At 32.8% G+C, this 21,533-nt stretch overlaps 2 protein-coding genes across 3 annotated transcripts; one reads left to right on the plus strand and one right to left on the minus strand.

Annotated features, from left to right (window-relative positions):
* Positions 1-879: 879 nt before the first annotated feature.
* On the minus strand, positions 880-7,362 carry LOC112500154 (BRASSINOSTEROID INSENSITIVE 1-associated receptor kinase 1-like). Of its 2 annotated transcripts, none has more exons than XM_025103486.1 (11): positions 7,269-7,362; positions 6,716-6,848; positions 6,559-6,630; positions 5,592-5,735; positions 4,973-5,044; positions 4,822-4,893; positions 4,666-4,745; positions 3,588-3,719; positions 3,164-3,505; positions 2,000-2,394; positions 880-1,417 (listed from the first exon to the last, which is right to left on the minus strand). In XM_025103486.1, the coding sequence occupies exons 1-11, from the start codon at positions 7,360-7,362 to the stop codon at positions 1,100-1,102; spliced, it is 1,854 nt and encodes a 617-aa protein (XP_024959254.1). In that variant the 3' UTR covers positions 880-1,099. The 2 variants fall into 2 exon arrangements, with proteins under 2 accessions (XP_024959254.1, XP_024959255.1); XM_025103487.1 differs by having other exon boundaries at positions 1,100-1,417; positions 6,716-6,852; positions 7,269-7,331.
* A 10,159-nt stretch (positions 7,363-17,521) lies between these two features.
* LOC112500577 (pentatricopeptide repeat-containing protein At5g48910) lies at positions 17,522-19,463 on the plus strand. The gene has a single exon (XM_025104084.1). The coding sequence runs from the start codon at positions 17,522-17,524 to the stop codon at positions 19,433-19,435; it is 1,914 nt and encodes a 637-aa protein (XP_024959852.1). The 3' UTR covers positions 19,436-19,463.
* The last annotated feature ends 2,070 nt before the right edge of the window (positions 19,464-21,533 follow it).

Raw genomic sequence — 21,533 nt, forward strand, 5'->3', positions numbered from 1 at the left:
ATAAAATATAAACTTGAAAATATCAAAAAAATTAAAATATATATATATCGGTATTAGTATCATATTAACTATTTAAAAATTCTTATTTTGTCTTTTTTTTAAATTCAAATTTTTAATTTTATTTAACGTAACGAAGTAACTTAATTTAGGTTTAATAATACAATTTTTATAAAGATAATAATCATGTATTTTGTTATAACTCAATAATATCCTAATTATATTTTAGAAATTTTATATTTAAAATAAGATGTTTATCTTATATTTGATTATGTTTATCTGCAGTTAGTTACACAAATTCAAACATGGAGCTTTAATAAGTTGTATTTACGCACAATTTACTTGTAATCTTGAATTTTAAGTAATATGCATCAATAAGCAGTACTCCGTGCATAAAAAATGATTTTTAAGAGTTTTCGTGCATAAAGTTTATACTAAATAAACGATCATTATTTTCACTTTAATTTGATACCAATACTATTACATTCTTCTGATATTTTTTTAGTTATTACCATTTTTACATGGAATATCACAATGATTTAACTTCTTTATTGTTTCACAACATGAAACACCACTACATTTTTACATTAGTGGAGTCGTTTCAACGATTAACGACACATCAATGTTAATGTATGTGTTGTTTCACCATATGAAACATTAATGCATTGTTTCACATTAGAAACACATGTATGTTAAACAACGCTTCATAGAGTAAAACAACGCATATGTTTACGACGTCAATTTTAACCCATCGACGTTGTGTCGTTTAACTGTGTCAAACTCTTGCGTACCGATATGTTCATACAATGTTTCACAGTGTGAAACAACACTTCATAAAGTAAAACAACACCACCACTACTTCAGTTTTAACTTCTATTTTAAGGTGTAAACAGCAATATTCCTTTTGACATTTATGGATTCAACGTGTTCTTGGGGATACCAACATGATGTGTTTATTAGCAAATATATTGGTGCTGCAAAAGCAACCATCAACCTATAATAAACATGAGCAAAAAACGACAAAAACCCTACACACAATTGTAATGAACGAAAAGGGATCGATATGCACAACCAGAAACAAAAGGGCGGATTTGAAGTTTGATCATCTGGGACCAGACAATTGCTCGTTGGAGACGTTGTAATTTGAATCTGCCATGATCCAATCCATGTTCTGATTGTGCGTGTGGTTGAAATCTTGCCGGAAAATCTCTTCTTTCTGCCACTCCTCCCACCTCTCCGCCAACCCGTCCCCTTCCAGCATTCGCACCACTTCCGACATCTTCGGTCGCTCCAATGCCGTGCTCTGTGTGCACAGAAGAGCTACTTGTATCAACTGTTCCACTTCATCGTCCGCATAATTACCCTCTAAATCGGCATCCACCAGTGTCTCCAGCTTCTTATCCCGCAACAGCCCTTTCACCTGAAGAATATTTTCAAACACAGGTATCGAATCAAGAAATCTTTTGATCGTTTCTTCAAGAATACGTGGAACCCATAAGAGCCCTTCACAGGGGGATTTCCAACATGTATTAAGGAGAAATGGTTCAAGTCTAGTTGATGCGGGTACGGCCCTAGACGAGCACACAGATTGTCCCAGCATGTCGAGCGACTAAAGTGGTAGACATTGCATCTAATACCATGTGAGAATATGTGGAACCCCATTACATTTATAGAATCAAGAAATCTTGACCATATTTGTGAGAATATGTGGAACCCCGTTAGATTACACTCCAAAAGAGCTCTTGGGGAGAGAAGGGGGTTCCAATATATATTAAGGAGAAATGGTTCAAGTCTAGCCGACATAAGGCTCTAACACCCCCTACAACAGGGGCTACACAACATAGATTGTCCCGGTGTGTTGAGTCCCTATGATGGTAGACCTTAACTATGATACCATGTTAGAATATGTGGAACCCCTATTCATATTAAGGATAAATGGTTAAAGTCTAGTTGACGTGAGACTTCAACAATTTTCTGAAGGACATCAATGAAGGAAGCTTACCCAATCAAGCAACATGACTTCGTCATCGTTGGCAAGGCGAGCAAGATCAAAAGCCCTCTGCCCGGTAATGAGTTCCAAAAGCATCACACCGTACCCGAAAACGTCGGTCTTTTCTGACGATTTCCCGGTGGAAAGATACTCTGGCGCTATGTGTCCGATCGTACCACGAACGGCGGTTGTAACGTGAGTATCCTTATAGTCCATGAGCTTAGCCAACCCAAAATCTCCTACCACTGCTTCAAACTCCTCGTCCAACAATATATTTGCAGCTTTGACATCACGATGAATGATCTTAGGATCACAATGGTCGTGCAAATAAGCAAGGCCCCTTGCGGACCCCAGTGCGATCCGTTTCCTTATTGGCCAATCAAGTGCAGCTTGTGTAGCCGGTCGATCTACAGTAATTTACCAATTTACGTGTCAGATATATGGGCAAAATGCATCAACATGTAACAAAGTTTTGCGTTAGTTGCTATTTAGTAAAACAAACCAAACAGCCTCAGTAACTTTCACTGTTTGTCTGGGGTGAAATGTATAACACCTTCCCTCTGCGCCTAGGGGTAGAGTGACTGTTTTCGTTAAGACGCCTATCTTAATTCCTATTTAGTGTAACTAAGTTTTTTTATCTCAATTAGTGTAAACGTTCAATTCTTCCTATTTTATACCCATTTTACCAGTTAAACGGGATTTTAACCTACGCGGTATTGGTTGATTTTGATGTGGCATTTGTCCACGTAATCAAGAGTTATTGTATATAACTTGACAACTTGGCTTCCATGTCATCAATAGTTACAAGATCTACCATTTACCGGTGAAATGGGTAAGAGTAAGAAATATGAAGAGTTGAACGTTTGTTAAGCTACCAAAGGGTCGTTGGCCTAGCAGCACCCAGGTTACCAGTAGAGCCTACTGCCTAGCCTCCCAAGAGGTCAAGGGTTCAAACCTCACGGAAGGTGAGAAGTGTGCAGGAGTATTTACCGTTTCTAAATATTATATACTTCAAAAAAGCGTTTGTTATGCTAAATATAAAAACTCAATTTTACACTAAATAGATACGGCAAACTTCGCATTTTTAATGCATTTTGGCCGGAATATTATTGGCCAAAAAATCAAAGTGATCTTTTTTAATTTAAGGGGAGGAGGACTCGATGGTAGCAAAAATACCTCGTAAACATGATGCAACACTGCCATTAGCCATGTAGGGATAAACGAGCAGTCGTTCGGTTGGTGTCATGCAAAATCCTCGCAGCCGAAGTAGATTCCGATGCACTGCCATGCTGATCATTTCGACCTCCGTTTGAAATTGCAATTCCCCACCTTGAGTACGCTCCTCTTTCAGCCGTTTTACGGCCACCAAACCGCCATCGGCTAACCGCCCTTTGTAAACTTTACCAAATCCACCTCGGCCAAGAATGTTTCTGTTACTAAAATGATCGGTTGCAACTTGTAGTTCACGCAGAGAAAACCTCTTCAGTTGTCCCAGATGAACTTCGGGGTCCTCTTCGGCTGCAATTTGAAAAAAATCAAATTAGCGGGAAAAACCACGTTAGAAACCAAAACGATACGATTGTTTTGTAAATTTACTAACCCGGTACATCAAAGAAATGATCTTGAGGTTTCTTGCGGCGCCACCAAGCAAGTGCGATTGCCGGACCTGCGAAAAGTAGAGCAGCACCAGCGGCAACTCCTCCGGCAATAGCTCCAGTGGCACTGTTGGCGACTGATATCACGGTTGCATATACAATCAGAAAGCAATACTTCCTTTACACAACATATATAGCGATGATAGAAGAAACAGAGAACGAGAGGCCGAGGATGGGAAGGAGAGAGGATTAGAGAGTGGACAGATAGGTCGTCAGAGTCCTACGATAGATAAATGGGAATAGTTTTCCTCACCTATTCTATGTTTCAATATACCTACTTTTTTTCTTATGTTGCTTACCTTTTAAAAGTTTTGCAAAAATCATCGTGTCTTTCAAGCAGGGTTCTTTGCTTTTTTGTCAAAACCTTTTCGCTTGCTCTTTTCTGCAAGCCAAGGTCATCATGGGAACAACCGTGCTACTCTTTGGGGGTAGAGGGCATGTCTACTTACGTCCATAAACATAGTTTCTCCCCCCTCCCCAGCCCGACCATAGAACACCCCACCCGACACCATTTTTCTCTATTGTTGGAGATCAGAACTTAAGGTTAGCGAGTCAAGTCCAATATATAGACAGTTGAATCAACCGCTTATGGCTCACAATCAGACTCGATTGAGGTTAAACCAACCATTGCGTAAAGAAAATAGCTACCCAACTAATCTTGACATCTAAAAATGGGAAAGAGGCTACTTATTCTCGGATAGAGGGAGTGATTAAAGGTTTATCCTTCGGTTTTGCTTCTAAACATCATGAATCTTGAGCCCTTGTTCAGTTGGTCAAGATAAGTCAACCGCAACTCCAGTTTTCAGAACTATGATGGTTTAAGTTTAAACCAAACCATACCAAACAAACTCGGTATATCGCACTTGGAGGTACAGTCTAGGAGGGGTAAAATGTATGCAGACCTTACCCCTATTTCAAGAGACAGAAAGATTGTTTCCAAAAAGACCTCCAGCTTGCCACAATAGAATGGCCGAAACTTATGTGAAACTAAAGTGTAAAATAACAACGAGAATTTGAAAATACCTGAAGTAGATTGGGAATTAGGTGGAGCAGGAGTTGGTGGAACATTTTGCGGAGCCGTCAAGTTAGGATTATTGGCGAAACTGAAAGAACAGAAGTTTGCAGTTAACGGCATAAAGGCATCACATAATCTCTCAAACCATATAACAAACAGCAGACCTGATGGGTGTGAAAAGTGAAAATGACCCATTTACAGGGACCGTTCCACTCAGATTGTTGGTTGATAGATCACTGCCATGGAAAACAATCTAACAATTTTAAACCAAAATGTATGAAAATAAGTAAAAACCGGGCTAACTTCTATACTTACAGAACTTGTAGGGATTCTATGGTAGTTAACGAATTTGGAATGGTTCCCCTTAAAGTGTTGTTGTTGAGACGACTATCCTTGCACAAACAGCAGAAAGACGACATTGTGATTCCCAAGACAATCATAACTGATACTCCCTCTGTCCCAAAAATAAGTGTCCATGTCTCTATTTTAGTTTGTCCCAAAATAAGGGGCCGTTTACCAAAACGGTAAACGCTTACCGGCAAGAAACATCACCCTCACTTACCTTACCGTGTAACATTCTCGGCCATCAAAATATGTGTCCAATTTCAAAAGTAAATGTCTAATTTCCAATTCTACCCTTAACTATGACAAGAACAAACGAGAAAATCACCGCACTACCCATTTTTGAATTTTTGAGTCAAAAATGGCCAGTTTGGTGATTGTCCTTGGACTAAATCATTGCTCCGTCTATTATTAAGGGTAAAATTGTCATTTGGTTTTATTCAAAAAGTGCTGATAATTACATATTTCTAAAACTATGTACCTTTTTCTCTGTGGACATTTATTTTGGGACGGAGAGAGTACTTTACTAGCGGATGATCATGACTAAGAATCTCGAATAGGCATTGAGAATGAAGATGATGTGGAATCTTACAGGAAACGGAGTTTCTTAAGGTTGCCCAATGAATCTGGAATGACACCTTCTAACTGGTTCAGATAAAGATCCAAACTCACTAAGCTTGATAAGTTTCCGAGCTCACTTGGAATTCTTCCAGTGATGTTATTACTGTAAAGCTCCCTGTCCATAACACGATATTAGTAATGGTGCAAAAACTTTGAAGTCAAAAGATAAATGATTTAGGGTTTAGGGTTTAAGATTGTATTTGTGGGTCATCCCTCCTACCATACATAAATTTACAATTCTCAAGATTGATGACACATGTTATAGCTATTGCATCAAAATGTTACAAGAAAGCCGAATCTTGACCATGTACTACCAACCTAAACAAGTGCATGATTAGAATGAATATGGTTTTAGACTTGTGCATTGACCGTTGGCCATTTTAGACCATCCTTGGCAACCATAAGCTAGCTTATTTTTTGAGCTTAGCCCCTGTTTGGTAAGCCACTTTTCTAAGACCTAAGCCGGATTGTTCATTAAGGCTTTTTTTCACTTTTTTCCAATTATCCCCCTTACATTTTCCTCTTTGGTCATTTTACATTGTCATCTAACTTATCAACTAGTTTTTAGCTAGCTTATCAGCTAACAGATATCTTATTAGCTAAGCATCTCCTTCCAAAAGAAATCAAAGGATTTCATGGGAATCCTACAAGATTCATTCGTGCTTTTTTCTCTAACAGATGGTCAAAACTTCATTTGGGTTTGAATCCTACGGATAGGTCCACTAGAGATCAAAAATAAACAACTAGTTTTCAGCTAACAGCTAGCTTATAAGCTATTTTGCTGAACATAGCCTTCTTCACGGCTTACTGACATACAAATAGCACAAAATATCATGATTTTTATTATAGTACGATAATGAAGTGCAAAGGAGAGATGCTCTAAGTATGGACATGAAGAAACACACATACTACTTAAACGGGCAAAGTTAAAGACTTACAAATACTGTAAATTCGTAAGTTGACCAAGCTGCGGAACCAGTTGACCCGACAAATCTGCGTTTCCAAGATCACTGTGTTCAACAAACCCCAAACACAAATTTCTTCATGAGATTTCCCAAATGCAAAAAGCAAGCAGAAATTGGTTGATAAGCTTACACTCGAGTGACACTATTCACACCATTGCATGTAACATGAAACCAAGTACACGGATTGACGAGGGTCGGATCCCAACTTTGCAAAACATTATTCGGATCAGTTAATTGTGTCTTTAGAGCATTCAATGCATCACCTGTCTTGCACATATGAATTGATTATGGGGTCATCTTTTAAACATCAAATCAATGAAGTTTTACTATAAATTTCATGAAATTTCTATTTATGTTCTTCAAATCCACTATCAGTAATTCGAATGATAGCTACTAAGATTGGGAAAACAATTCAAGGAAACCAATGGCAGTAATTTACCAAATTTAATCATGCAACAACACATCCAGAATCAATCAAACATTCAAGAATCATGAAGTTTTGCTATAAACATCATAAATTTTATGAAATTTCTATTTATGTTCTTCAGGTCCATCATCTATGATTAGAGAGAAAGCTACTAAGATTGGGAAAACAAAACCAATGTCAATAAGTTACTAAACTTGATTAACAACAATACATACAGTCAAAATCAAGAATCAAGAATCATGAAAAGAGCACACACCTTCAGCATTTCCATAAACCCTTGACAGATTATAGAACCCTAAAATAAACCAAAGAAGAGCAGAGGCTGAGATCATAGAGAGGGTCCGATCCATTTCCCACAATCGGGTCTTGATCGGGTCAACCTAAAACCCTAGATTCCTCATCAATCACTCAACCAGATCAAGAAATACAAAATACCCAGAAAACACCCAAAAGCTAGCTCCGATGACAGCTCAAACATACAAAACCAGTATCTAAAAAGATGCAGAGATGAAATCAAGAAATGAAAAACCCAAATCCCTAACTGAAAGGAAGTCTTGAAAATGGGGATTCTGAATTAGTTTCTTTGGGGGAGTTGGAGTTGTGGGTAGGGAATAGTCTTTGTGTAGTTAGTCAAAGGTTGTGTATATATTTTTCTACTAAAAAGACAAGTGATTGCAGAGAGAAAGAGGGAGAGTGTGGCGTAGGTAGTGGGTTGAGGCGCTTCAATCCACTCATTTTCTTTTCATCTTTTTAGTATTATTGTCATATAATTAGTCAACGGAACCTTTTATTCTCCTAAAATCTTCCTTTTCCACATCACCTGTAAATATATTATTACTACAATTTTTTTTTTCAATACCATATAAAATCGTATTTAATATCGATAGAACTAAAAATATAAGACGAAACATTAAAATCAAGATGTATCTTGTTGCATTGTCTGGATACCCTTCTAGTAGTTATTTAATAATTTTATATATTTACTGATTATCTATACTATATTATAAAACATTTGACAAAAACTCTTAAAAATCATTTTTATGCATGAAGTACTGTATATTGATGCATATTACTTAAAATTCAAAATTACAAGTAAATTATGCATAAGTACAACTTATTAAAGCTCTATGTTTGAATTCGTGTAACTAACTGCGGATAAACATAATCAAATGAAGAATAAACATCTCATTTTAAATATATAATTAGGATAATTATCGAGTTCTAACAAAATAACTAATTATTATATTTATAAGAAAATTATATTATTAAACCAAATATAAATTACTTCGTTATACAATCTAAATTAAATTATAATTAAAAAATTGAATTAAAAAATTACACAAAAAATGAGGAATTTTAAATAGTTAATTTGATACTAATATTGATATATTTTTGTCAAATTTTTATGATATCTTTAAATTTATATTTTATTAAAAAATAAAAACATCATCGCTTTTTCAAAATCACATAAGAACATATTATAACATCGACTGAGATTAATAATAGAATAAAATATTAAAATCAAGATGTAACTCGCTGCATTACACGAGTACTCTTCTACTATTTGTTAAAAGTGGTAATAATTACATGTTCAAACCCTTTGTTTTTAATCAAAAAAGAATGATAGTGGCTGTTTAGCAGTTGTTGAATGGTTTTGTGCAGAACCATTAAGTGGTCAGAATGATTAAGAGGCTCTCATAATATAGTGTAAAATGAAATATAATTGTTTGATAATTGTTTATAATGAAATTAGGGCTCTAAATGGTTAAGGGAGACCTAGAATACAAAATCATTCAGACTTTAGAGGGTTTTAGAATCATTAAGAGGCATAATTTTTTTTTTGTCAAACAAAATTCATCTCTTAACGATTTAAAGATTACCTCTTAATGAAACTATTAAGAGATAAACAAACAACCCAATATCAAAAAAAAAAAAAAAGTTTCACGTGAAATAAAGCGACGGTTGGATAAAAACGTTGACGGAACGGGGTCAACGCACGCATATGACCAATTTAATATCTACTCGTTGCGTGTCCAGTAGCTATATGGACCAGGTTTGTAAGTACAAACTTTTTAACTAGTAATAGTATAAAGCGTAAATTACAGATTTAGTCCCTTGGTTATATGAGAATTATAGATCAGGTCTACAAAATTAAATAATTACATATATGATCCTCAAAGTTTCACTTTTATTATCTATATTATATTATAAAGCATTTGACAAAAAACTTTTAAAAACCATTTTTTATGCATAAAATACTGTTTATTAATGCATATTACTTAAAACTCAAGATTGCAAGTAGATTGTGTATAAGTACAATTTATTAAAGCTCTATATCTGAATTCGTGTAACTAACTGCAGATAAATATAATCAAATACATAATAAACATCTTATTTTAAAAATAAAAAAAATTCAAAATATAATTAGGATAGTCATTGAATTTAACAGAATACTTAATTATTATATTTATAAAATTTATAGTATTAAATCAAAAATAAATTATTTCATTATTAAAGWTAAATTAAATTATAATTAAAAAATTAATTAAAGAAATTACATAAAAAATAGGACTTTTAAATAGTTTATTTAATACTAATTTCGCTTATTTTAAAAAAAATTTATAATATTTCATTCAAAAAAAAAACATTTTATTTTTTTCTCAAAACCACATAAAATCGCATTATAACATCGATAGAGCCAAAATATAAAACGAAACATTAAAATCAAGATGTATCTCGCTGCATTGCGCGAGTACCATTCTAGTAAATTAAAAGGGTACTCGTGCAATACATCTTCATTTTAATGTTTCATTTTATTTTTTATCTTTGTTGATATATAATATGGTTTTATGTGATTTTTGATAAAGATAATGTTTTTACTTTTGAATAAAAATAAATTTGAACATGTTCTCGTTTTTTTTTTTACAATTTCTTTAATTCAATTTTTCATTATAATTTAATTTAGGTCTAATAGCGAATTAACTTATTTTTGGGTTAACAATATATTTTTTATAAAGATAATGGTTCTGGTAAAACTCAATGATTATCTTAATTATATTGTAATTTTTTTATATTTAAAATGAAATGTTTATTATGTATTTGATTATGTTTATCTATGGTTAGTTATACGAATTCAAAAATAGATCTTTAATAAGTTGTACTTACGCACAATTTACTTGTAATCTCAAATTTTAAGTTTTATGTATTAATAAACAATATTTCATGCATAAAGAATAATTTTTAAGAGTTTTTATCAAAAGTTATAGATTAGCTTCTTTGATCTAACTTCACTAATCAGTTCCCCATTAAATCAAGCAGTGGCAGGTCCATGAAATTAATGGAGTGGGGGCACATTGGATGAAACTTGGGGGAGGGAAGCATATGGCCATATGGGACTAAGGGGAAACAATATAAGACGAGCATGAAAATAGAAAATTTAAGTTAGTCAACAAATGTTTTTTGTTTTTGACTATGAGCCTTTCCCCCAATGCTTAAAGGCAGGATCCGCCCTTGAAATCAAGGAAAATATGGTTCTTTCACCGTTCTCTATTAAAAACATAAAAACTATATATAGAGAGAAAGTTTCATTTACAGATCATTTAATTCTAATAAACCATATAAACCATTCTTAATCATCTATCATAAATATCTGATTTCATTTTGTTTCTTAATCTGATCGACCCCATTAAATCAGGGATAATATAGTCTTTTTACCATTTTCCTTTAAAAAACACAAATATTGTATACATTTGCACACAATATCATCTCCCCAAAAAAATACGTAATCCAAGTGCCTTTCCTTTCCTTTCAGATTTATATTGGGACTCAAAACTGAATAAACATGTCGGAGAATGGAGATGATTTGCAAGTGTGAAAAGGTTGGTTTGCCGGCAAACTTTCTTACTTCCGTCGAGGATAAATTATAGGAGTTGGTTGAATGAAATATTTATAAAAATAATAAGAGTTTATTTATTATGGTCTGTATATTTCTATAAGACTAGTTGTGTACCCACGCAATGTGACGGAAGCCATGAATTGTAACGATTTTGAAGTTTTATTGGTTTTATTAGAGAARATTTAACGATGATATAAGTTACACTTGGTCTTTACATATTAATACAATTTGAATAAGTAAGAGTTATGGTTTTAATTACAGTCTGGCGATGAAAAAATTGTATGATAGTTTAAAATATAATATATTTAAAATCCAACATATTTAAATGACTCCACAAATGTGTTCGATTTACACCAAGAGCAAAGAATCAAGAGATGGAGAGCGAGACCGAGAGTTCTAGAGCAATTGAATGAGAGATGAATGAGAGAACTTTTAATAACGCATGGTGTATATCAGTTTGAATCTCACCTTGGGGGATGGGGAGAAGACATAAATGTATGAGAGGGTGAAGGCATGAGTGAAATGTGTTAAAAGTATCTTGGAAACATGAAAAGAAAATATAATAATGTGCACTGGTAACTTGTACTATATGTTATTTTAATTGTAGATTAAAATATTTTAAGATTGAATGCATAAAGTAGTTGTTAATACAGGGAGCATTTTTGAAGAACTTTATAATTGTTAAAATCCGTGAGATCTAATTTAAACCACAAAAAATTAACTTAAAAATAAAATCCCATATAAATTGAGAATCTCTCCCTCTCTCTCCATAACAGATATACACGTACACATGTATAACTGAAAATGGACAAATTGATCATTATTGTGAATATTTTCTTAAAAATACTATTATAGTTTGTGAACACATTCTACTTGTATGATATATGGTAGAACTTCTGAATATAATGTGAATACCAATCAACAAAACTAAATCTTAACATATCACTTGTGAACATCATGTGAACTTTGTGAACATTCTACTAAGAGATTTCTTAATGTTGTTTATATCGTGCTCACAATATATGCACATTTAATTGTGCAAGTGTGTTGGTTAATGCGGAGAGAGGAGAGATAAAGAGATATGTATGAAATTTCATTAAAAAAATGCATCATTTTTTATTTATTAATTAACGAAATTATTTCCTTAGTTATATCATCAATTAATAATATTAATTATATTAGTGGCTTAAGATGAATCTCATCGATTTCATAAATTTTGGAGTTCTCAAATAATTAAGCTTATATATATATATATATATATATATATATATATATATATATATACACGATTAAGTTCAAATAAAAACCAATTTCCCACTGTAAACCAAAGGGCAAGTCATGACCATTAATTAAAAAAAAAAAAAAAAACTAATCAATGGTTAATTTAGAAGGGATTAGGGGCAAAAATGGAATTGATTTCAAACTTGAATGACATGTCTACCTTATTTGACTTTTTATTTTTTTTAATAAAAAAACTTTTACCCCCTTAATTTTTAAACTAAATTAACTTAAAATAACTAATATTTTAATCAAACAAAATATATCAAAAAACAAGCATTCCATTATCTTCAAATTTGATATCCATTTTGATATAGTTTTTTTGGTTTTAACCGTTTTTTAATGTACAATGGTATATCTATTTAATATCCATCATAAGTATTTATGCACATTCACATGTATACAACAAAATATTAATATATAACATCAGTATAATATTCATCATGAATATACAACTCATTATAATATTCATCATAAATAGTTATGTATTTTCATCAAAATTTCAGTATACGTACATCACTATGACATTCATCATTAATATACATTTTCAATATGACATTCATTATTAAAATAAATATTATTAATCATAATTATTTATGTTTGTTCAAGTATATAGAACAACTCTTCAATATTCAAACATCAGTATGATATTCATCATTAATATTAATTTTCATCATAATATTTATATACATATACATGAAGTTTATTATTAATATACTACAGTTTCAGCTCTACATACTTTAGTTTTTCTTTTCTTTTCTTTCTTTATTGGGTTCTCGATTGATCGTGATAAGTTCTCGATATGTCTCGATAGGTTCCCGATCCATCTCTACAAACACTAAAAGTTGTAGACTATGGTGTTACATAAACAAACACGCAATAAATCAATCGATATGTTCTCAACTGGTCTCGATGAAAATGAAGATGGTAAGTTATGATTTTACATACACAACCACACAAAAAATTAATCGATTGGCCTCGATGGGTTAGATTGGTCCTGATCAGTCCCGCTGGGTTCTCGATCGGTCTTGATGGGTTATTGATTAGTCTCGATGGGTTCCCGGTCCGTCTCAATAAAATCCAAAAGTGGTACGCCATGGTTTTACACATACAGATAGATAATAGATCAATCGATAGGTTCTCGATGGAAGATGAAGGTGATAGGTTATGATTGTAAGCACATAAACACACACCAAGTGATAAATGGATTCTTGACCAATCTCGATAGGTTCTTGATCAATCTCGATAGATTCTTCCTTTCTAAGTTCTCCGATGAGTAATGAGTATATTTGCATTTTGTAGTATTCTCCCCTGCCCTTGTATTGATACCTTTCCATTTATAGTGTATCCTATCGGACTGATGACTCACCATTTAATTTATTGTTTGATCGCTTTTATTTTACTTCTATTTCTGGCATGGTTGAGTAATTTTTAAATGGAAAGTCTTTATCTTCATTTTTGGTCATCTGAATGGGTACCATGGAAGGGGACATGGTTATTAACACATAGAAAAGGGTCGTATCTTTCTCAAGCTACCGTTGGGTTGTTACTTGTACCCTTTAGATATTCAACAACGCAGGACATATATATATATATATATATAAAAGACTCAGACTATTTAAAGGCTTAATTCAAGGATTTCTTTGTGCACCTACACTTACATACTGATGTCGTTTTTCCGCTTAGCACCTTAGTTGTAATAACCTATTTGTAATTTCTTAACATGGTCGATGAACATGATATGGTCCAATTTAGTTTAAGAACACACGAATGGGGCTTATGAGAGTGTTCTGCACCTACTTTACATGCTTCTTTAAGGCTTGTACATTCTACTCTGTGACTTGAAAAAGGATGTCGGGCTCACCCATTGGAAACAAGTTTGTTCTAATTGTTTCTTACCTTGTACTCTCTGATTGAAGATTGGTTCAGATGTGATTAGTTTCGTGGCATAAGCAGTTTATGTACAAGTTGCACAGTATCGAGGGATCAACCATAAAACAAAGTTATTTGTTGTAGACATGCAATTTGTGGAGTTCGCTCAGGCATAGACAACATAAATCTTGTCATAAGGGAAACTGTAGTACTGATGGATCAAGATTCATAATGTTAAAGGTTGCTTAAAGGTTGATATGTAATTTTATAAAATGTAAGTTGTTTTATTTTCCTTTTTAATGAACGACTTATTGGTTTAGTTCTTCGTTTTATTCAACCATTGGCTTTTTTGAAGATGTTGTGTATGGACCCCTTGTTCATTTTCTCTCATAAAGTACATTGGAGATAACCTATTACAGCCATTTGAAGTTTGCGAATATTACGGGATTCGAACCTATAAAATTGGAGCTATGTTCTTTATCTTATTTTTTTTTCATACTTTTAAGAATATAACTTGGGTTCCAAAATTTATAACGCTATTTATATATCTTTGGTAATTTGTTAACTTTTTCGGAGAATTTCTATTTACAAGCATATAGTACGATTATAAATTATTTTAGAGTAGAGGATGACCTGCTGCAGTTCAACTTCTAAACATAGAAGAACTTCAAAAGTGACGTTCAGAAAATCTAACATATCATAATCAAGCAAACCCACGATTTGATAGTTCAAAGCCCCCGCCCACAGACTTTCAATCTGTTGTGGTATATCTTTTGATGTTGGCTCGTATGCATTTTCGAGAAAAATTAAAGTTCTATTGCTTATGTTATTTGAATTTGAAAATGAAAGCGCTAATTACTGTTCTCAATCCACCATTCATATCAAAGTGTGATAAAAATGATAAAAACATGCGCTATTAATAATCTTAGGTCTAGTTTCTGTCCAACAGTCTTTTAATGAATAGGACCCAGCAAGCTAAAAGAGTCAATCGCATCCCGAAGGAGCAAATGAAAGCCCGAATTCAATATTCAACTGGGCTCTTCTTTGAATCTTGGGTGAAGTTTTTTTGGTAGCAGTTGGATGTCTGTCTTTAGCAACATGGAAAACACAGAATCTTGGACATTCCTCTGCTTCAGGACATGTGGATGTGCAACAACGGTGGTTAAATATGATCTTTCCATGGGCTCTCATGGAAAAAAGTGTTTTACTATCGCTTGCACTTGCAAATTCTAATCCTACGTGACTATAACAGTACTTGTCATTTCATTTCTTGTGCAATCTTGTGACTGATGAGTGTTCATAGCAAAACTGTATGTAGCTTTCAATTTGTATTTGGTAATATGGATTAAAAAGAATCTTGCTCTTCCATCTATGCTTTGGCGTTGAATGGTAACACGTCGGAAGTGGAAAGGTAGCTAATGATCGATGTTTATGTGTATTCATGAAAGGGATATATTCAAGTGCAATGTTTAACAACTCTGTCAACACATCTTTACATATATATTTTATAGGTTAAGTATTTATTACAATTGGGTAAAATATATGAAATAACAACCTACTTTTATAAATTCTCTTATTATAGCAGTGTACATTCAGGTTTTTTTTATTACAATAATGTACTTTTAAATTATTTTTTATTAAGACATTGTACTTTGGAATATTATCTATTATAGCATTGGATAACCTTTTGATTTAAATTTACTAATTATACCATGTTTCATGTCACCTCACTATCTATGAAGGTTGTCCACATATACCATATCACTGACGTGACATTTTTTATTACAACATTGTACTTTTAAAATTATTTTATTATAACATTGTCTGTTCCTATTACAACATTGTACTTTAGATTTTAATATTTATCATTTAAACATTGTATATTTAGTCAAACATAATACCTAAATTTAGGATTAAATTTAGTATCCTTTTCTAATCCTAAATTTAATCTCCCATAATCGAGATTATAGCAATCGGTAACCTTTTGATTTGAATTAAGTTGATATGACACAAATTATCAGGTTTCAATCTCATGTCATTGTCTACATGGGATGTCCACCTGTGAAATTTTGCTGACATCATATTTTTTATTACAACATTATATTTTGAAAAAAAAAAATTACATATTATTTAATAAATATATTAAATGAATTAGAAAATTTCTAAATTATTCAATAATAGACCAATATTAATAAGACTAATAAAACACGATCTATCTCCCTAACATTTTTAAAAAAAAATTGTATTTTTTGAAAAATAAAAACAAGAATTGTTATGTTTTTTTTTCAATTTTTTTACTTAAAATATATTTATTTTTTAACGAATATATCATACTTATTTAATTTTTTTTACTTGGCATATAATTATATTTAATTACATTTTTTTTAATTATTCATCAATATAACAATATTTAGAAAATTTGTAGAGCTCAAATTATCTCGCTAATATTTAAAAAAACGTTAAAAGATATATTTTTTTTGGAACAAAATAAAACAAGAAACAAAATAGTTATTTCCAAAATAATATATCCTATTTTTTTAATAAATATTTTACTTTAGAATATTTAATTTGCATATAATTCAATAAAAAAAGTTAAAAAAAAAACTGAAATGTTTTTGTTAAATTGTGGCAAGGAAAAGTGAAAGTCATTAAAAATAATTTAAAAGAGGTTTTTTTAAGTATATAATATTTATATACGGCAAATGCAACAAATAAAATCACATACCTTCTTCATATATGGTGAGGTTTGAATCTCTGACCTCCTAGAAGGTCAAGAGCTACGATACCGCTAGGTCAAAGGCCCTTTGATAAGAGGTTTTTTTTTGTTGTCTCATCAAAACAATGTGTCATCCATATTATCTCATTTAAGTCAAGTAAACAAAAAAACGTAAAGAGTCAACCGCTTTAAAAAGTAACAAGTTATCTATTGTTATCATAAATAGATTTTTTAAAGTACAATGCACTAATAAAAAAATACTCTCAAAATATATTGTTTTAATAAGAAAAAAAATTAAAATACAATATTAAATATTTTTTTAAAAATAGGTTGTGATTTTATACATTTTAACCAACTAAAAAGTGAATTTGAGATTCTGAAATTTTGCTTCAAAGGCTAAGGGGTTGTTGGGTAATTGTTGAATGATTTGTATAAAATGATTAATAGACTCTTGTAATATAATACAAAATAAAATATAATTATTTGGTAATTGTGTACAATGAAATTAAGGCTTTTAATAATTAATGGAGATCCATGATATAAAACAATTTAAATGGTTTTAGAACCATTAATAAACATATTTTTTTTATCAAACAAGATTCACTTCTTAACGATTCAAAAATTACCTCTTAATATAACTATTAAGAGGTTAATAAACAACTCTAACTAGCTACACATTTGAAGCCCAGTTGCCACTTCTTATCACCCGGCTCGGCTGGTACCTCGGACGCCAATTAGTTAAGCTGTTATGAACTTGACGGTTCTGCAACCTTCCACCACCGTCGCCGCCGTCTCTACCCTCACCGGTCGATCACCACACCCATCTACGGAGCTCAAACAATGCAAGACCAATCTGGATTTCATTCAAATACACGCCAAACTCATCAAAACTGGACGCATTCGAGACCCACGTGCTTCCGCCGAGCTTCTCCGTTTCTACGCCCTTTCCGACCCACCTCACAGTGACCTCCGGTACGCCCGTCTTTTATTCGACCAAATGAACCAACCCAATTGCTTCTCGTGGAACACCATCATTAGAGCTTTTTGCGATAGCGATGATCCATTAGAATCCTTCATTCTGTTTAACCAAATGGTCGAAAATGGCAACGAGTTTGTGAAACCCAATAAGTTTACGTTTCCGTCTGTGCTTAAAGCTTGCGCCAAAACTGCTAGGCTCGAAGAAGGCAAGCAAACTCATTGTGTTGTATTGAAGCACGGATTAGAGAATGATGGGTTTGTGTTGAGTAATTTGGTTCGAATGTACGTCATGTGTGGTGCCATGAACGATGCCCATATGCTTTTTGATTCAAAAAACATGAATTCAACAATGGGTGAAACTGTTTTATGGAACGTGATGATCGATGGTTACATTAGACTTGGGGAACTCGAACTTGCACGGAACCTGTTCGATAAAATGCCTCAACGAAGTGTGGTCTCTTGGAATTCCATGATTTCTGGGTACGCACAAAATGGGTTTTTCATGGAATCAATAGAATTATTCCGGCAAATGCAGATCGAAGATGATGTTGCAATCCCGAATTACATTACTTTGATTAGTGTACTACCGGCGATATCAAGAATTGGTGCACTCGAGATCGGAAAATGGGTGTATTTCTACGCACTCAAGAACTGCATAAACATCAATCCGGTGCTCGGTTCTGCTCTGATCGATATGTATTCCAAATGTGGAAGCATTGAGGAGGCAGTTCAGCTCTTCGAATCTCTCGCTAAAAAGAACGTAATCACTTGGAATTCAATAATCACCGGGCTCGCAATCCACGGTCGAGCTACTGATGCTCTCAACCATTTTAAAAGGATGCAAGAAAACGGGATTTCACCAACAGATGTAACCTACATCAGCGTTTTAACTGCATGTAGCCATGCGGGTTTAGTCGACCAAGGGATGTCAATTTTCAACCAATTGGTTCAAACTGTTGGACTAGAACCAAGAATCGAGCATTACGGATGTATGGTTGATCTACTTGGTCGTGCAGGCCGGCTAAAAGACGCCGAAGAGCTAATCCTCAAAATGCCGGGTGAACCCGACGACGTTGTTCTAAAAGCCTTACTCGGTGCTTGCAAGAAGCATGGGAACATTGAGATAGGTGAACGTATGGGGAACCGTCTTTTGGAGATCGATCCAGAAGACGGGGCCCCATATGTAGCTTTGTCTAACATGTATGCCTCGTTGGCGAATTGGGACGGGGTTATGCAAACGAGGTTGAAAATGAAGCAAAACGACGTTAAGAAAGACCCCGGGTGTAGTTGGATCGAGGTCAATGGGGCGATTCATGAGTTTGTTGTTCAAGATGAATCGCATAAAAAAGCAAAAGAAATTCATATGATGTTGGAAGAAATGACGGAGAAGTTGAGTCTGGTCGGGTACAAACCCGACATGACTCAAGTTCACCTGAGAATGGAGGACACCGAGAAAGAATCGGTTTTACGTCATCATAGCGAGAAGATCGCGGTCGCTTTCGGGTTGATAAGCACGAGGCGTGAAACAACAGTTAAGGTTGTTAAGAATCTTCGGATATGCGACGACTGTCACACGGCTATTAAACTCGTTTCTAGAATATACGATCGAAAAATTATTGTAAGAGATCGAAAACGATTTCATCATTTTGAGAACGGATCGTGTTCTTGTATGGATTATTGGTAACATCGACTGTAAAGATGGACAACGCTTATTGCATGAATACATAATTTTATATTTAGGTGTCAGTTTTTTAAGAGGTGCTAGAAGTTTAAAGTCTTATTTCACTTCTTATTGATAAAAGTCGGAGCGAAAGTCTGAAATCTGAATCAAAAAGACTGTTTGTTTCTGTAAATTGATAAATGTCAATTTGTTTAAATTATCTATTTTGTTCATCGGAAAATTATAGTATTGAATTTATAGATAAATTTATACAATTTCATATATTTATTCCTCATCATTACCAAAATTTACATCAAAATTACATAATTAGCATCCATTTAAACGAAAATATGTCATTAACGATATTTAACACTTGTAAATCCTATTAAAATACATCAATTGAGAGAGGTGGTGATCGATTTGGCAAGAATCACTTGAGAGAAAGGATCCATTTAAGGTTAACCGATTGAAAAACGTCGTTACAGAATGTCTGGAAAACAATAAGAGGCAAATAAGATGTTGGTTTACCTTTTATCAGATAAGAGGACAACAAGAAATAAGTGTCTCAGGAAATTAAAAAAAATAATAAACAGTGTAAATGACTATCTTTTAAAAAATCACATATAAGATACTAATAAAAACTTTTACTTCAGGTAGTGTTTGGTAAGCAAATAAGATGGGACAGGACAAGACTAATTATATGTTCTATGTTTGGTACGATTAGTACAAGACATGACAAAACTGTTAAAATGACCATATTACCCTAAATGTTGTTTAATGTTATTTTATATTATATAATGATTGTATATGGGTTCTAAACCTCATCAATCGACCCCTTCACTTTCGTCATTTGTAACCACGATTTATTCTTTTAGATTGTACTTGCAATTAATCTCTTTTTTCTCTCTCCCAAACTTATCTGATAAACTGAAACTTCATGTTGCTCCTTCAAGAATTGGTTGACTACATAATCCCATTGAAAGATATAAAAGAGGCCACCAGCAGTGGCGGATCCAACATATTTTAAAGTAGGGGGCACACTTAGGGGTGTAATCGTGTAGAAAAGTAATTCAAAATTCATTCGGATGAAAACGGTTTTGGATTTTCCTTTTCGACTTAAACGGTTCAGTTAACCGAATAAAGATAACTTATTCAAGTCGATTTTCAGATGACTTTTTACTAATTCATCTATGTGTATAATTTTTATATTTTGTATTTCGAAAAAAATATAAATGTGTGCTGCAAATGGACTAATTAACAATCAAGATATCAAGCTGAGGGCCCTTGTCTTATTCTTGTTGGGGCCTTGTCTTATTCTTGTTGAGTGCACAATAAGAAAAAGTACCAAACAAATTTTTTATAGTTTTTTTTTTTAAATTGGTGGGTTTGTTGGGGGCCTAGGACCCCTACCAATATGTATTGAATCTGCCACTGGCCACCAATAACTTTAGTCATGAAAATGTTGTTGATGAGAACAGCTACGTAAAGGCGTATAAAGGAGAACTTTTACAAATGGGATGAATTAGGTTTTTATTGGAATGGAATAACAAGGGTAATATTGTCATTTTAACTTCAGTCCCATGTTGTTCCACTTTTTTTTGTGGAACAAGAAATATCAAGATTTGTCACATGAAAATTAAAAATAGTCCCACCTTATCCCATGTTTTTTATTCATGACATGCCAAACATGAGACTATTTCTGTTTATCTCATCCCGTCCCATCCCATGTAGTCTGCATACCAAACGTACTCTTAAATTGGTTTTTGAATACACGTTTTATGTATGATTATTTAATAATAAATCATTAGAATAAAATAATTTACGTGTTCTAAAAATTGTGTTTGAATATGTTTTTAAAGTTAAGAATATTTTACAACTTTTATTCATTTATCATTATCATTATCATTTTTGTTTATTTTATTATAAATCAATTATTTCTATTTAAATACCAAATTTTATTTAATGTATTTTAAGTAATAAAAGAAGATTAATAAATATTTTTATTTATTTAAAATAATTATATAAATTTATTTAATAATTAAGCTTACTAAAATTCAATAAACGTATTAAAAAAAAAAGATGACTCTACTCATAAAGTTACGGTAGCTAAATTTGTTTAAAA

The sequence above is a fragment of the Cynara cardunculus genome (assembly GCF_001531365.2).
Source record: "Cynara cardunculus var. scolymus isolate 2C chromosome LG 17, CcrdV1, whole genome shotgun sequence".
NCBI lineage: Eukaryota > Viridiplantae > Streptophyta > Magnoliopsida > Asterales > Asteraceae > Cynara > Cynara cardunculus.

Excerpts from the sequence above, each read along its gene's own strand:
- LOC112500154 (XM_025103486.1), bottom strand. The coding sequence starts at position 7,362 with ATGGATCGGACCCTCTCTATGATCTCAGCCTCTGCTCTTCTTTGGTTT. Across the intron at positions 6,631-6,715 it reads GTGAATAGTGTCACTCGAGT|TGATCTTGGAAACGCAGATT; the intron begins GTAAGCTTATCA and ends TGTTGAACACAG. Across the intron at positions 3,506-3,587 it reads TCATTTCTTTGATGTACCGG|CCGAAGAGGACCCCGAAGTT; the intron begins GTTAGTAAATTT and ends TTCAAATTGCAG.
- LOC112500577 (XM_025104084.1), top strand. The coding sequence starts at position 17,522 with ATGAACTTGACGGTTCTGCAACCTTCCACCACCGTCGCCGCCGTCTCT.